Raw genomic sequence first — 17,216 nt, 5'->3', positions numbered from 1 at the left:
GCGAAGAAGAGCGGAAAGCATCCGAAGCAAATTGAACGAAAAATAAAACCAATTCCAATGTTAAACGACAAATAAATTTGCCAAGCATTCCCTTCGAGAGATAAAAACTTGCTTTCAGGTTTGGTTATGCTGCTTAGAAAAACTAGTCTGTCGCCAACCGACGACAGAGCACTGTGTATGCGCGTGTGTTTTTTTGCGTTTTCTACGCGCTTTTCAAAGCACAACAACATCAACTTATTGCCTTTGCTTTTAATTATTTCATTTTTATGAGAACAAAAGATTGATATGATATTTTGTTGCATGACATTTTTCTGCACTCTTGTTCATTTTCTTCAATTCACACACACAAAAGAGAAGATCACTAAAAAAAAATGACGTTGCTAGTGTTTCAGAACATATGAAGTATTTAACATTGTATCTCTTTTGCAAAAAAATAATAATGCAAGAATATCATCGACATCCCCTTGGCAATGCAAAAATATAGTTAAACTGATGAAAAACGATGAAAATAAATGATATTGCAGTGAGAAACTTTGTAATTTCGATTAGCCATTTTGTGAAGTTTTCAACAACATTCACACAGAACAATTCAAATGATAAAAGTTTCAACTTCGAATGAATGCGAAAAAAGTTTGAGAAGGTAAATAATATGAAGTAAGACAATTACAAGATTTCAATTTGGATGTAGAAAAAAATGATACGTGAGAAGGTCCAATAATCAAATTCAATGAATAACGACATATCATATTTTTTTTCGACACAAAACTCATACCATAAAACATGCGGTGAAAGACGAGAATGAACGCAAAACCGTTTAAAAGGAAGTTTTGGGTATTTTTTTATGCATACTAATTGTGAAAGGATTCAAAACGCGTCTCAGGTATATTTACTTTTAAATTAGGTAAAAAAAAGTGTTTGGAAAAAAAGCGATCGTCTTCGTATGGTCACGATTTATTGAGTCAACCCTCTTATTTCACAAGCACATCTTTGTTAGATGCTGTTGCGTCATAGGACGCGTTGCTTGCGTGAATCGTCATTCCTTAAGGTACTCACACTCAGCTTGGTGTAGCGGAACAAATGGAATAGTGGTAAGACCCATTGAATTCCCCTTTTGCATTTTTATTATGCAAATCGTCTTAATAGTCAATAGTCGGAATATTCTGTGACCTCTTCTATGCTTGACGAAAAAAGTACAATTTCGATGTTTAATTTTTGTTCGCTTTACTTTATTTTTAAATTCCTTAAACGAAATATTTCAGAAGTATACATATTCAAGTGTTTAGTCTAAATTTTGTTCAAATCATAAGTGAATGCCGATGAGCACATTATTCTGTTCAGCGTTTTCATCAATTCGTATTTGTGCATACGGTAAATGCTGTACATTTACTAATTCACTAATTTTAGGAGTATCAAAACATTTCTTTTTTTATAAATTGAACAACGAAGACATTTGTTATTTGGGTCATCCATCAATTATATACAATACAGTGTTTTTTTTTAAAGTTATCTTTGTCTTAGCTATATTTGTTACCTTAAAAAATTGTTTCGTTTTTGTTCTCTTTCAAATTGAGATGTTGAAAAATTTCAACGTCGAAAAAAAGCTTAATTCGCTGTCATTGGAAGTATTTTATTTTTTTTCTTACGAATTATAAATTATTTACGCTAATAATTTGGTTTATCCATCCTATAAATGATGAGACTTTTACATAAACACCGGGAACGTCCTGGCGACCGCACCCAAAGCCTGAAAATATGAATTCCAAATTATTTTTCACATGTGAAAAAAAAGAAAAGATAAATTGATATTACCCCAACTCACTAAGCCGGCCAATTCGAAGAAGCCGTCGTCTTCACAAACTAATGGTCCTCCACCTATTTTAAATTTCATAAATAATGAAAAATTAAATTTTTGAAAAAAGAATACTCAAAAAATATTTTAATAATTACCGTCGCCTTGGCATGCGTCATTCCCTTCTTGACCTATTTTCATGTATGATGGAAAAAATATACAAAAATGGGAGGAATTTTAAACTATTGGTTTATTAAACAGCAAAGGTAAAAATAAAATCAAATATCTCACCTCCTGCACAGAAACTGGATGCTGGTAAAATGAAGATTTTCTCTGTAACCGCGTTAACTTTGCGAATACATTCAGTGTCGCTGACTATCGGTAACTCAGCCTCTCGTACGCGCAAGGGAATTGGCCCAGACTCTCCCATATACCCATATCCAGTGACCGTGCATCGTTTTCCAGCTGCATGATTTACACCACGTGCCGGTAAACAAACTAAACAGACACCTTCTCGGAGCTCGGCTTGACCATTCAATTTCAATAGTGCGATGTCATTATCTAGAGTTTGGCTATTGTGATTGTGATGAATATATGTGGTTGCCACGCGCAACGTTTGTGCACCAGGACTGGCATACTTTCGTGTAAGATCAAAATCACCAACACGAACATAAATTGCATCTCCCGAACGGACAATACTGACGAAAAAAATGAAAGAATTGTACTGAATTAATTTCACACTCACTCAGAATAAAATGTTGAATCTCGAATTGGTTTCATTTGTGTATTGAACGAAATGGAGCAAAAGGAACGTTCCGAAAATGGTTTGTATGGCGAACATACATCCACGCTATGTATACGTGAATATATCGATGCTTTGTATGAGTGTACAACGTTGCTGCTATAGCAGCGCATCGCAGACTGTGATTTGCAGTAGAAATCATTTTTCGAACGTTCCGATTGCTCCGGTTTTAATCGCTGTTCTAATTTAATTATTTCATTATATTATTATAATCGTTTTTTTTTCTCTCCCAAAACCGAAAGGTCTATCAATAGTACTTACTTGGTCACACAGTGCGCGGCGGTTAGCACCCATTGTGTTCCAATCAGAGCTGCACTGCATAAATACTGATTGAGTGAATTGATCAAAGCAACTTGCCAGCACCATTCACCATTTTCGCCATCTTCACCGCCAACAACCCGCGCTTGCCGATTGTACGATGAGTAATTTTGATTGTAAATCAATTTTGGATGATCATAGGTCATTGCTTTCGATTCAGCTAAATTATCAATTGGATCATCATTTTCCTTAGCAAAATCGCCCAGTTTATCAGCGTGTATTTGAATGGGTACCAATTCACTGCCCAACACCAACACTTCGTTCGTCTTTACAATTTGACGTTTTGTTCGTATTGCGAACGTTTGCTCATTTTCCAAAGGTGAAATGCGATCCAAAAACATTTTACGACCGGTGCGGCTAGTTCCTTTCACACCACAGACATATTTTGAATAGACAGGGGTTCGAGCCGTTGTTGTTGTAGAAGTTGTCGTTGTCGGTGGCTGCGTTGCGATTTCGTATACTGAAAATTCCATTTTTCAGGAAAAAATGAATAAAATTCGGAAAAAAACTCGTCAATTGAGAAAAAAATGAGATACCTTGCGTTGGATAGACCGGTGCAATGACATTGTTTACATTCGGCTGTGTATAAATATTGTTTGGAGCGACAGCAACTGGAACAGGATATTGAATTGCACCAGGCTGTGGTTGTGTAAGGGTATAATGGGGTTGTTGTTGTTGTTGCTGTGGTGGTGGTTGTTGTGGTACTATATGTGGTTGAGATTGTTGCACTTGTTGTGGAATATAACTGCCTGGATACGGATTTTGTATTGGCTGTGGTTGTGATGGAATTGGTTGATAAATTGGATTCTGAATGTTTGGCCCATAGTTTGGTTGATAGGTCTGTGGATATGTCGGTTGATAGGGCTGGGGAGCATATGGTGGGATTGTATCATTGCGATGTATCATGCCGTGCATTTCATGAATTTTCGATTTGGCGGCGCAACACACCTGTCCTTTCTTTGGGCATTTAAACAATTCCGTCATTTCAGCATTACCTTTAAACAAAATAAAGAGATGGCTATTTAATTTTCAATTCCATATTTGATTAAAAATTAATTCAAATACTTACGGAAACATGTGAAGCTAAGCAATGGTACAATACAACTTCCTGGACATTCTTCTGCAAGATCAAAAGGTAAACAAGCGAAAATTAGAAGAAAAAGCACATTAAAAATAAAATAAAAGTGCACAACCTCTGTAGTCCGGCTGTTGTGTTGTGGTCGGAATATGTGTTGTTGTAGTAGGCGGTGGTGTTGGTCGCGGTCTTGGTCGCTGAGTTGGTGCGACTCGCGTATTGTCACAACAAAATGATCCTTCTTTACAGCTTGAACTTTTTTGAATGACTATAGATGGTGCTTGGCAAAATGCTTGCAAAATATCTAACATACAATAACCTGGACACTTTGGCGCTTGAGTCTGCAAAACATAATTATTTAAAAAAAATAACAGGAATAAAAAAAACTATTGTATTTTCGAACGAAAAAATGACGTACAGGTTTTGGACTTGTTGCCGGTGAATTATTGCCCTCTGATGTAATACAGCAACTACCTTCATTCGGACAATATGCATCTTCATCTAAACCATCGCAGAATAATGCAAATAGCCCACTAACACATTCGCCATCGCATGGTTTGGGACTGACTTGATTTCCTTCCAACGATTCACGGGAAGGTTCCGGTTTGGTTGGTCGATTTGTATTCGGTTTCATCGGTATCTTTGGTGGACGTTGTTGTGCATGTTGTGAATTTGTGGTAGGCGGTGCTGAGATTTTCGTTGGTTTCGCTAACATTGTTTGATTATTGTGACCATTTGGAATGCGTAGATCGGCTGGCAGCTTATCGGGATAATTGTCGCGTGGCACACAACACTTTGAGCCAACTTTACACAAACCATTCGTTATTAAATATGCTTCACAGTACTCGGCAATGTGATTAGCCACACAAACGCCAGGGCATAGTCCATCTGTAACAACAAATAGATTTTGAAAACTTAAAAAAGAAAAGACAAATGATTGTCGGAAGAGAGCTTACCTTCTTTATTTGTTTCCGATTTAGTTGGTTTTTCAGTAGCTTTTTGCGTTGGTTTACTAGTGGGCGGCGGAGCAGCTGTTGTTATTTTTATCGGTTTTTGTGTCGTAGATTGTGATTGACTTTGTGCGGTGGCCGAAGCTGTATTGTTACTTTCAACGCAACATTTCATATTCGATGATGGACATTGAATATCTTCAAGCACTTCATAGCAAATGATTGTTGCAAATGAATGCACGCAAATGCCCGGACATTCTTTAACCTCAGCCGTGCTTGTTATCGAATCCAGTAAACCTAGAAAAAGAAACGAGAAAAAAAATCAAATGAAGAAACAGACAGTTTTTATTGTGACACATTTTTAAAAAAATGAAACTTTCAACACATTCGCAGCTTGCATTAATTTCATTTGTATTCTTCGATGGTAAAAGTCATCCATATTTGGTATCAGCAAAATTTTGCATGTTATCCACAATTTTCGAATTAAAAGTGCTAATGTAAAGAGAAATCATTTCAACGTTTTCATTTTTTTTCTTCCTAAAATGAGAACAATGTATGACAATGCAATGCCATTGTTTCTTATTTTAGCGCACGTTCTCATTCTGGTGATATTTATCAGTGTAATTGAGATTTTATTCGCAAAACCCAGTGTGCTACAAAAAAATCAAAAACATTTTCATTTCAACACTATTCGTGGTTCCTTATGCGAACATAGACGGGAATTGATTAAATACATTGGCAGCCGCTGTCGTAAAATGATCTAACGGTATCACTCGCGGTGATGACGGTTTGGATCGAAAATGGTATTGCCTAGTTTAAAGTCAGATACACGAGAACAAACACGAAGAAATGGAATTTCTTACTGAACGATATGGAGCATTACATAAAACAAATGTGAATGTGTGTGTATGTTTATGGCGGGCGCAGATGGTTCAATACAAGTTTTCTGGTCCATTCAAGTTCGATGATAACGACTACTACGATGACCATCGCGATGATGACGATGATGATGATGGAATTTACATGCGAATGAATGAATGTTCCGCATTCGATAGCAGGTTAATAAGCAATGATCACGTAATACCGTACCACACAAAATACACTGAAACTACATTTGCGCCCATCAAACTGTAAACCAGTTCGCTGCATACTAAAAGAGCTTGTAACCAATCTTCATCAAATGCACACACAACCACACAGCGCACAAAGCAATGTTTAACAGAAGAAGAAGAAGAAAAACCGAACGAAGTTATGTAAAAAAGATAACCATATGCTTAAGAAAAGAAAGCATTCTAAACCTATGCGCGATCGAAACATTCGTGATTTGCCTGAATAAATTTACACTTAAAATACCAAGTTATGCGAATTAGTAACACAGTTTTGTTTTGTAAACGATCCAAATAAAGAGAACGAGATGTGTTTGAAATGATTCTATTTAACACATACACACAACACCAATCGAACAATCAGCTCCCATTGGATTTGGTTACAAATTATGCACGATGAATAGGTCAGTGAACGCGCGTGTTGATTTTCTGTAAAAAATTTGAATCGAAATGGATGATAATTTTGGTTTACCTGATAAAAAGGTGCCGGCAAACGAATCGTCTTGAGCATTGCTGGATGTAGCAAATACGCAAATCCCAAGAAGATATACAGTCCACCTCATTGCAATTGCTTCTACGCTCCCAAACTCAAGTCAAGGAAAGAGTTTTTCTGTTTTGTTTTAAATTTCGATGATTAGTTTCGGTACCGTTTTCTTTTATTGTTTATACTGTCAATGTGGGAGATGCGTGTGTGAAATTCTAAAAAAAAAATTGTTAACATTAAATAATCTATATTTGAAAATTCATTGTGCGAATATGGTGAATTTGCATGTTCAAAAATAAAACGAAAATTCATCAAAGCATTTAACTTATGCGATGGAATGTGTGTGTAAAAATCGTTGGCATGGTTTATTCTGCAATTCAAACATCGAATGAATTGCCATATGAGCGAACCGCCGCACACTTGAACATATTGAGATTATTTGCCGTGTATAACTGTTACGTTCGAAGAACGTGTTTGTAATACGATCGATGCGAAGAGCTGTGGCAACTTTTCAAGCGAGTTAAAAGAGAAGCGCAAATCATGTTCAATGCGAACGAAAGAGAACGATAAATATAGACGAGAAGAAAAAAAAACAAGCGATTTTGTAAGCAAGTCAATCGTATAACGGTTCTACATATAATCAATATACAAATCACAACACACACTGTGTTCGATCGCTGTTGTTGTTGTTGTTGTTTTTTTTTCTTTCGATCATCATTCAAAAGAGAAAACATTGAACATACACAAAACGCACTTCTTCTCTTTTTTTGGTCAATCGTCGAGTGCGTGGAACAAGCAAGAATTAACCGAGGTGAAAAGTAGAACATTTTCATGGTCAATTTGAATTCTTTTTGTTATATCGGCTCTATTTTAAGACGAGCCAAAATGAAATTAAGATTTTACGAGTTCATTTATGTGTCAATTATTCATTCAATTAAATTCAAAGTGAACGCTTTGAAGTGGCAAAGCAAAATACAAGAAGACGACGAAGAAAACAAGTGACAACTTTCTTTTCGCTCGGCCAATTTCTTTTCAAACGCGCACATCAACTGTCTAGGCATGATAATTGACCTGACAAACAAATCTTTAATCAAAATTGGAGAAAAGTGACGGTTTTTTTGTTCGGCATTTTGACAGACGAGACACATCAACAATGGTTTAGAACACTTTTGTAACATGCATACTTGTTTTTCTTTCTCGCCTTATTTTCTGCCACATCTCTTGACATGCACACACATACATACACAAGACAAGAACGATAATGGAACTAGTGACTTTTAATGCCAGCAACATGAACGTATATATGGAATGGAAACAATAGAAGCAATAACACAAAAAAAATGTATGAATTCTTGGTTTGTAGGTCATTCATTCTGATGCGACGACTATTTCGAATGCAAAACATACATTTACCAATTATTGCACGTCATTTTTTCTCTCTGTGTGTTTTTTTTAAAATGAAATGTAAGTCATACCAAATGACTCATTTGAATGTTGTAAATCACTGATTTTTCTTGGAATGTCCACAGACGAGCACCAACATTGATCTTTTACGAGATTTTTTTTACAGCTTGTGAGAATCGACGATATCTCTAAAAAAAGATGTAAATCGACTAGGAAAAACCAGTTCAACGTTTTTAAGAATCTAAAACATAATGAAATGCAACCATAACGATATAAATTCTCTTCGATTTCCGTTAACAATTGTACACACTCATATGATTGGATGATGTGTTTGAGCCGTTGATAAATTCCATTTTTTGCTTCAACACTTCAATAGTAACAAAGAAATGCAACAGCTTTCAAATAAATTCCATGATAAATATGAAATATTTACAGTAAAATGTAGCCCAATCGATTGAAGTACAACGGCAATTTTATTGTAGAATATTGTAGTTTAAAAGAATTTCATGACATTTTACTATAGCGAGGTTTTTTGAAAATATAAATTTGATTTTGTCAAAAATCGAATAATTTTTGATCAATTCAACATTTGAATGGTGAAAATGTTATTTTGAAGAAAATGATCGAACTCTTGTGCCAAAAGACATTTAATTTGCGAATTCGACACACCCACAAATGGAACTTAAGCGTAATTTAAGGAAACTCCACTTTTCGGAATATAGAGTTACAATCAAATAAAATGGTAAAAATCACTTTTAAATACCCCGAATGTGTGTTTAAAACAAATTGTGTATTGATTTCTCACTCGATCATCACTACTAGAAAGTTCTTACCGCACTGACTCTGATTCCATCGATGTGGTTCGTTCAATGTCTTCGATACTCATTACGGTACGTAGCTGTTCTCTGCATTCGCTTCAACGCTATATTGACCATTGAACATTTCTCCATTTCTCCATTTCCCTTTTTTTCTTGCTGAGTAGTTTTTTTCTCTCTGTATATCTTCCATCAACATTCACACACTTATGCAAAAAAAAAAACCAGTCGCAGACGACACACGTTTAAATGTTAAAGCGACCATGAAGAAGAAGCGATGGATCAGAAGAAAAAAAAACATGCAAACCGAGAAATTAACGATGATACGCGCTGCGAAAGACAGAGATAGAATAGATAAATGCATTCTGGAATAGAATCACATGCAACCATATAATGTACGCTTATACATCTACCAATTATCATTCCAACAGACAAAGACATGACGGTTGTATACGCATAATGGACGACTGATAATAGAGTCAGTGCGTAAGTAAACGTGGAATTTGGATTTCTCCAATGAAAATACATCGTTATGAGCCATGAGCCTATGACTGCATCTGATGATTATATCTCTTTTTGCATTTTAACGCCACCCCGAGTATTAATAGTTACAAGCTGTCACTTATAAAACACAAAAGGTTTTACAACACCAAAACCATGACAGTAAATTACACTCGTTTTAACAATAATAATAAAAAAGATGTCTGCACTACATTTTTATCTATATAAATATTCTCATGTTGCCGACGTGTATTTTTCTTAATTTGATTCAAATTATTTGAATGAAAACTGGAATGTGAAATGAAAGTGCAAATAAATTGAATGACGAATCGGATTTCCAAGCGAAAGTTGAATACCTATGGAATGATTCAATGATATGAAAGATCAAACGAGATGACATCGAAATAGAAAGAATTTTGTGGTGATTTTTGACAATTTTATTTGTACGTTTAAGTTAGTGTTTTTTTACAAGAAAAATTGGTGTTGTGTCAACGATTTAAATGTAAATGACTTAAAGATTGCGTAAGAAATCTTTATTTTTCTGTTGATTCTTCGATTTTTTTAACTAAATTCATTTCTGGAGATGTGTTGGAATGTTGGGTTTTTGTATTTAAAGCCGCTGCATTTAATTCGGTATCTTTTTTCAAATCAGTTTCGGTTGGCTTAGAAGTTTTTGTTACTGCATCCGTTTTATCAATTAAAGCAATTAGCTGGGCGGTATTCAAGGGTATCAATGAAGTATTATTCCAAATTGGTGTACGTAAATCAGTTAGTTTGCCCTTATATTTCTCTTTTGATACGCAACATTTTGAGCCTGATTCGCACATGCCACTGGTGGCCAAATAAGCCTCGCAATACTCAGTAAATTGATTCTCGACACAGACACCTGGGCACATTAATTCTAAAAAAAGAAATCGAGTCATTCAATTCAGTTTAAAAAAAAGTTTTGGAAACGCATTTAATACAAACCTTCGCCTTTATTTAAATCGGTGTCTCCGATTTTCTGTGCTGAATCGTGTCCATGCGAATGCGAATGTACCCCTAGAGGTATTGGTTCATTCTGATATATCGCGAATAATGTTTCGTGTACCACTTCTTTAGCTGCGCAGCAAACGGTTGTTGGTCTTCTGCATTTAAAGAGGTCGGTTATCTCAGCATTTCCTTCACATTTGATGACATTTCGGTAAAAAAGGTGTCAATCTCATAGATAAGTTATTGTATTTATTAAAATGTCTTACCGTAGCATGTAAATCGAACTAAGTTAGCTATACATATACCTATTAGATTGTGATAGAAGAAAATAAATGAATTTTTTCATCAAATGAACCGATTTTTTTTGGTTAGATTAAGCAATACCCGGGCACTCTTTTCTTGCATCAGTTAGGCCAGACCATGAAACGGTTGGTGCTTGTGTTGTTGGACGTGGTCGTTTCGTGGGCCGTGGTGTTACCGGTACTCGTGTATTATCACAGCAAACGGTATCTTGAACGCAATTTGAAGTATGGGGTATTATGACAGCTGGGCTTTCACACGAATCTTCCAAAGTATTCAACATGCAATATCCAGGACAAGTGTCTGTCGAATCATTTTGGCTACTTGAATTATTTGAATGCATTCCTGATTTGTTCAAATCACTTGCAGGCGATTGATTTTGTTTTTTGTGTGGCTCATAAGGAGTGCCTCGTCTAACACAACATAAAGCGTTCGGCGTATAACATTGAACCTGATCGAGTACTCCCGGACAAAAAATGGCCGTTTGAGCTGGCATGCAAATGCCTAAGTCGTAATATGGGTAAATTGTTGAATTTTTCATGAAATGAACTTAATTTTCAAAAAATAAATGGGAAAACACACACCTGGACACACCTTTGCATTTTCGTATGAATCAATACCAAAAGCAGATTCAAATATTACTGTAAAATTGCCAATAAATTAAACTGAGTCAAAAATCAATTTATTACTTTAACTTACAATTAAATAAATCATAAACAGTTGATTGTGGAATTTGACTTTTGGTTCCACCAATTAGAAAAAATAAACAAATCAAAAACACCCGCTTCGAAAACATTTTCATTTTGATGTATTCGAATATTCAGATAAAAAAAATTATTTTCAAATTTTGCACAACACAGATCACACAGAAAACTCTCTATTTGATCATCACCAATAGAATGTTTTCATCTCACTGAATGATAACTTAGACAATTGAATAAACTATATTTGAGTTGAAACGTTGTGTGGAGTCTTGCTTAATTTACCGCTATTCGGAATCGTTGATTTGCATTTTTATCATTTACATTTTGCCCATTTTGTATTATAATATTTTTCTTATACACACACATCTTTTGGACGGATCGACGATGAAATGAGCACAAAATCCACGCATATAAGTCCATAAATGAATAAATAAAATGAAATAGAAGATTCAAAATAAAGAACAGTTCGATTGAAAAATTGACGAATAAATTTTGTGATTCGTGAAGCAATCACTCATTTTGTGAATCAAATGTTCTTTTTATTCATTGTGATATTTTAGATATACATCAAATTCTTTAATTCAATATAGTTGAACATGAAATTAGCATATATCTCACACGAACTAAACATTTGAATATCATCCTTTAGTAAGAATTAGGAAAATCAACAAATTAAGCAATTTATTGGTCGCTTTTTCTCATCAGCTACCAAGCGATATTGAAAGGAGCAAAACGAGTGCTACTTGTATATGCATCTGTGTTTATACTACATTGTCCATTTAACAACACAGTCCTACATCAATACAATTTTTTCTAAAATAAAATTTTGGTTAAATAATTATATGCAAAGAAATTATATTGTGCAAAACAGAAAATATTTAGCTGTGTGAATGTACTTAAGATTTCAAGTTCAAATGTACCGCCGTGAGTACAGCCTGACTGTGAATTCAAATCCACCACAAATGGTTAAGTACTGGGTTCGTGTTGAAATACGTATAAAGTGACAGGAAAATGTTATTTCCTTCTGTCGCAGTCGCACATACGGCACCTTCTGCTGTAAATGTCAAAAACAATGCTCTCACTCTGCCGTTCTCCATCGGTGTGTATTTTATTTTGTTTTGTTTCACATTCGCTCATTCGTTTTCTAAACACAAACATATCGATAGAGTCCAACACAACGATGATGTGTCTTTATTTGACGTTTCCATATACACAACTTTCTCGTTTTATTCGAAACATTCACATTGAAATAATTTACATCTTTTTTTTCTCTTCCATCACACAAACAATGAAAAATGAGGGAATTAACGTAATTCGATGTATTAATAAGCGACTAAAAATGTGCAAAATGTGTTCTTAAGAGTTCGATTTAAGGACAGACATATTCTGCGGCTAGTGAGCACAATTAAAATGGATTTTATTCCCATTTCAAAGTAGAAAATCACATATATTCATTTCCATTTGAGTCTTTGTTGTTCAGCGACATTTTAGCGATAGAGCAGAGTCGGTGTAGTTACCTACGTGGACCGTGTCACAATATTTGACAAAAAAGAAATCATTCGAACGAAAGATGAAAATATCAAAAGTGCGAGCAAGATGAATAAAAAGTTGACGACGATGCGATAAGAAAACAAATAAACGAGAAAAAATATGGAATACTCAAAAGTGTAAGTTGAAAAATTCGCGTACACAGTGTGTATTTTATCATGTTGACGTCTATATTTATATTCTTCGCTCACATTAATGTAGAACATTGTATGACACATGATCGCTAAAAAGAATCGTAAACCTTTATAGTATATATAGTTGTGAATTGGCCTGCGTGTCACTCTACAATTCGTTGATTCATTTGACTCGATGGTTATTTTTTTGTTTGTTTCACATTGTGTTGCAATCGAATGAAATGTAGTAAATAAAAATTTCGCGCAACTATCACAAATGAGCATGTATGACAAACGAAACAGAAGAAGAAGAAGAGAAAGTGAACTTGTGCGAGACTGTACGAAATAGAAAAAACCATATCGTCATTCGTTTTTTCAATCGCATTCTTTATTGAACATTTTACAAGTGCGGACGTGACTAGTTGTAATTGGTTTTGATTTACCTAAGAATCGGAAGTTGATTTTGTTTATTTTTTTACAATTTAAAATCGCGAATTCAATGCCAGCTGACAACTAGTTGAGTGATCGAATTGTTTAAAAGAATATTTTTAAAAAAGTTTTACACCTCCGAAATGTGTGCGATAAAAGAAAAACAGCAAAAGTGTGGGAAAAAATTGAATTGAACATACACACAGAAGAAAAAAGAATGAGCCAAAAACAAGCTGCTTTTGTGTTGTAAATATTTACTATATGACGCCGCAAATGAAATATGCAACCATATGTTGTTTATGAATGTGCTTCAATTCTCATTTTTTTGTTTCGTTAAATTCACCGTTTTAATTCACAGTGCGTGTAACAAACAATTAACTACATTTGCAGTATTCGCGTAAAGGAAATCAATTCAATTAAAGAAAAAAACATTTTAGCAAAATGGGCGGATCGTCGTCGATAAGGTCCGTCAATTATTTTATAACAATTCTTATAATAATAAAAATAATCAACTGTTGCGATGCTTACTTCTATTCGGAGAAAAAACCCGCAACGGGTGACGACAGAAACTGTTTTTGTGAGGTAAATATTTGTCAACGGCAATTTTTTATATTTACATGCCTGTGTGTTTCTTTTGTCCTAAATTAACATTTAAAAAATTATATTTTTCTCGTTTTGTTCGGTTTGTTCACCAGCTCAAGGGTTCTATAGATGATTGTAGCTGTACTATAGACACGGTTGATTTCTTCAATAATAATAAAATTTATCCGCGATTAAAGAGTTTACTGGTTCGCGACTATTTTCGGTTTTACAAAGTGAACCTGAAGAAAGATTGCCCATTTTGGACGGACGATAGTCGATGTGCAATGCGATCATGTCATGTTAGCACTTGTTCGGAAACCGACGTTCCAGAAGGTTTGAAAGGACATCACCAACAAGAAACGTTCGTTTTTAAGGTGAGACATTTCAATATGTGCGCGCAATGGTTATACATTTCCATAAATTGATGAAATCATTATAAAATATTGCCACATTTTCGTTTCATTATTTCAAATCGATTTGAATGTAAAACAAAAATGATTTCCTTATATCACACATATATTCAAACACCGATTTCGTGTCTCCGATAAAAAAAAAGCCAATTAAAATGAGCGAACCCATTAGTGTCTATGACGTGTCTTTTGAAAATATCTAATACGTGACTACAAAACTCAATTTCACAATATCAAAATGCATTTTCATGTCTAGCACTCACTGACGTCATGTTGATTGGAACAAAATGATAAAATCGAAATTTAAAAAAAAAATCAAATAGTGAATTGAATCGCGAGCAAATGTACAAAATTAAATGAATTTATTATGTTTAATTTCTTTAAATTATGCCCTTCCAGTACCTGCCGGAAAGTCAGCATATCGATGATTGCATGCGTGATCATAATTTGGAGCTGAGCTATTTGAATAAAACATTAACACAAGAAGCGATGCACGGTTTCGAAATATGGGCGGATTTCGATGAAAGCCAAGATAATTTCTGTATACTAGACGATCATGAAAATGGCGCCGAATACGTCGATTTGCTATTGAATCCCGAAAGATTTACGGGATATCGCGGAGAATCGGCCCATCGTATATGGGACAGCATCTATTTGGAGAATTGCTTTGATCGAACATCAACAAATGCCCTTTTAACACATATCAACAAGGTGCCAAAACATTTGAAAAATTTATGCATGGAACAACGAGCTTTCTATCGATTATTGTCCGGCATGCATTCGAGCATCAATATACATTTGTGTTCTTATTACCTGTTGTCGGAAGGAACAGGTTTATTATCTGATCCGCAAGGCGTTTGGGGTAGGAATTCACTTTCTTTTGCAATTTCATCTTCCTTATATTATATTTCCACCGTTTTTCTATTCCTTTACGATTCTCCCCTTAGGTAAAAATACGGAAGAGTTTATGAATCGATTTAGTCCGGAAACTACGAAAGGCGAAGGACCGAGTTGGTTAAAAAATCTCTATTTCGTTTACATGCTGGAATTGCGTGCACTTGCAAAAGCCGCCCCATTCTTACGAAAGGAACAATTTTTCACTGGCAACAAGGATGAAGACGAATCGGTCCAAGCGGCCGTCAAGGATATTTTGAACATCATCGAGTGAGTTGTGGTTGATTTATTTCTTTAATGAAAAATTACTAATTTTTTCCTTCTTTTTTTGCGCAGAGCATTTCCATCACATTTCAACGAGAGCCTGATGTTCAACGGCACTACTTCAGCTCAATTGAAGGCAGATTTTCGTGAAAAATTCCGTAATATCTCCAAAATTATGGACTGTGTTGGATGCGATAAATGCAAGCTTTGGGGTAAACTACAGGCAAGTCTTTTTTTTACTGAAATTTAATAAATGAAATTAATAACAATGGCATATTTCATTCTTAGATACAAGGATTGGGCACAGCTTTGAAGATTCTTTACTCAGGAAAATTTGAAATTGAAATCGATGTTCCACAACAACAGCCAAAAAGTATGAAAGAAACACTGCGGCAAAAATTCAAACTTAAACGAAGCGAAATTGTGGCATTATTTAATGCATTTGGAAGATTGTCGAACTCGATAAATTTGTTAGAAGAGTTTCGGAAGGTGACGAGGTAGCATTGAATTGAAAATTAGGCGAACTTAATAAATTTTGTCAATGAGCGCACAAAGATTTAACTTCACTTTGATTGAAAATACCGATTTATTGACCCAATTCACAATAGCACCGAATTTGCTCAAACCATCTCACAAAATAGTTCCCATCACCGTCCAATTCTTTTTGTTGGGCCAAAACACACATTTCAACAAATGAAGTGCAAATACAATAAGCTAGTAGTATTTATTGCAGCATAGGCGCCACCTCCTGTTCATAATCATTTATAGAAATTGATTTGATCTATTTTTTTTGTTAATTTAGTTGTAGAAACTATAATCGCCTCTCAAAAATTACGAGCTACAGCTATGAGTCACAGTGCAATTAAACTACCTACTTAATGAAGAAGGAAAAATTCGGAATAATGGGGCTCGGATCTTGAACACAAGTGATTAATCTTTAATTTATATATTATTATTTTTTCTTGAAGCATTGAACCATGTTGATATTTTATGTTTTGTTTTTTTTATACATAAGAAATTACCTTCCTTTTTTATAAATGCAATATTGTATTATTGCATTGAACATATTCAACAGTTCCGTCAACAAATTAAAAAATGATACCATTATAAGAATTGGATAACGATGTACATCACATTCACACACAAAAACACATTTTGTATATTTTAGATGTAATAGAATCAATTTGAAAATAAACTAACGTGTTATTTTATAGAAAAACAAAAAAAAATGCAGTTGTTTTTTATGACAAAAGAAAATGAAATGCATTCTTTATTTCAAGTAAAATTATTTAGCTTACAAGGTGCACATATATTTTTTTTTTGTTCAAAGAGTGTCTTTTATAAAGCAAGTTGAAGAGCGTGTATAAATTTGTCGGTTAGTCGTAATGCAAATTTAAAATTTCTTACGGTAAAATGTTAAAATTCCAAAAAAAGCTTAAATGAGTCTGCATAGAAAGCACACCAGTTAAGTGCTGTATTTATTTGGAGTGTGTTGTACAAACAGAATGACCGTGCTAGTTATTGTGTGTTTGTGTTGTGATAGAACTCTTTCTGAGAGCAATTTACATTCATGATTCACATAGTATATAACTGTTATATTTTGAAAATGAATAACGTTCCCATAAAACACTGAAGGCACAGTCAACATATTTTATAATGTACTAGTGTATAGTATAAAGATCGGAATTTTTTCTTTTAACTATTTTACGGTATAGATCTCTTGAGTCATTTTTAAGTCATACAGATATTAGATTTA

General features: G+C 34.4%; 3 protein-coding genes across 3 annotated transcripts; 1 reads left to right on the top strand and 2 right to left on the bottom strand.

The window, feature by feature from the left end:
- Positions 1-1,204: 1,204 nt before the first annotated feature.
- LOC116342653 (protein masquerade-like) lies at positions 1,205-6,567 on the bottom strand (the record flags this gene model as incomplete). Its single annotated transcript, XM_031770345.1, has 11 exons — positions 1,205-1,744; positions 1,810-1,872; positions 1,948-1,980; positions 2,081-2,487; positions 2,853-3,369; positions 3,446-3,904; positions 3,979-4,029; positions 4,103-4,325; positions 4,403-4,872; positions 4,941-5,231; positions 6,513-6,567. Coding segments are annotated over 11 exons (2,667 nt in total), but the record flags the coding sequence as incomplete, so codon positions are not given.
- A 3,097-nt stretch (positions 6,568-9,664) lies between these two features.
- On the bottom strand, positions 9,665-11,476 carry LOC116342622 (protein masquerade-like). Its single transcript, XM_031770306.1, has 6 exons — positions 11,216-11,476; positions 11,101-11,157; positions 10,601-11,020; positions 10,483-10,521; positions 10,214-10,405; positions 9,665-10,145 (listed from the first exon to the last, which is right to left on the bottom strand). The coding sequence occupies exons 1-6, from the start codon at positions 11,316-11,318 to the stop codon at positions 9,778-9,780; spliced, it is 1,179 nt and encodes a 392-aa protein (XP_031626166.1). The 5' UTR covers positions 11,319-11,476; the 3' UTR covers positions 9,665-9,777.
- A 962-nt stretch (positions 11,477-12,438) lies between these two features.
- LOC116342516 (ero1-like protein) lies at positions 12,439-16,621 on the top strand. Its single transcript, XM_031770163.1, has 6 exons — positions 12,439-13,892; positions 14,006-14,266; positions 14,702-15,164; positions 15,250-15,466; positions 15,533-15,683; positions 15,749-16,621. Exons 1-6 carry the CDS (start codon positions 13,752-13,754, stop codon positions 15,959-15,961), a joined length of 1,446 nt encoding a protein of 481 aa, XP_031626023.1. The 5' UTR covers positions 12,439-13,751; the 3' UTR covers positions 15,962-16,621.
- Positions 16,622-17,216: the final 595 nt, after the last annotated feature.

The sequence above is a fragment of the Contarinia nasturtii genome, unplaced genomic scaffold (genome assembly GCF_009176525.2).
Source record: "Contarinia nasturtii isolate CC-2019 unplaced genomic scaffold, AAFC_CNas_1.1 Cnas_scaffold_864, whole genome shotgun sequence".
Taxonomy (NCBI): Eukaryota; Metazoa; Arthropoda; class Insecta; order Diptera; family Cecidomyiidae; genus Contarinia; species Contarinia nasturtii.
This window is presented reverse-complemented; position numbering and strand designations above follow the sequence as displayed.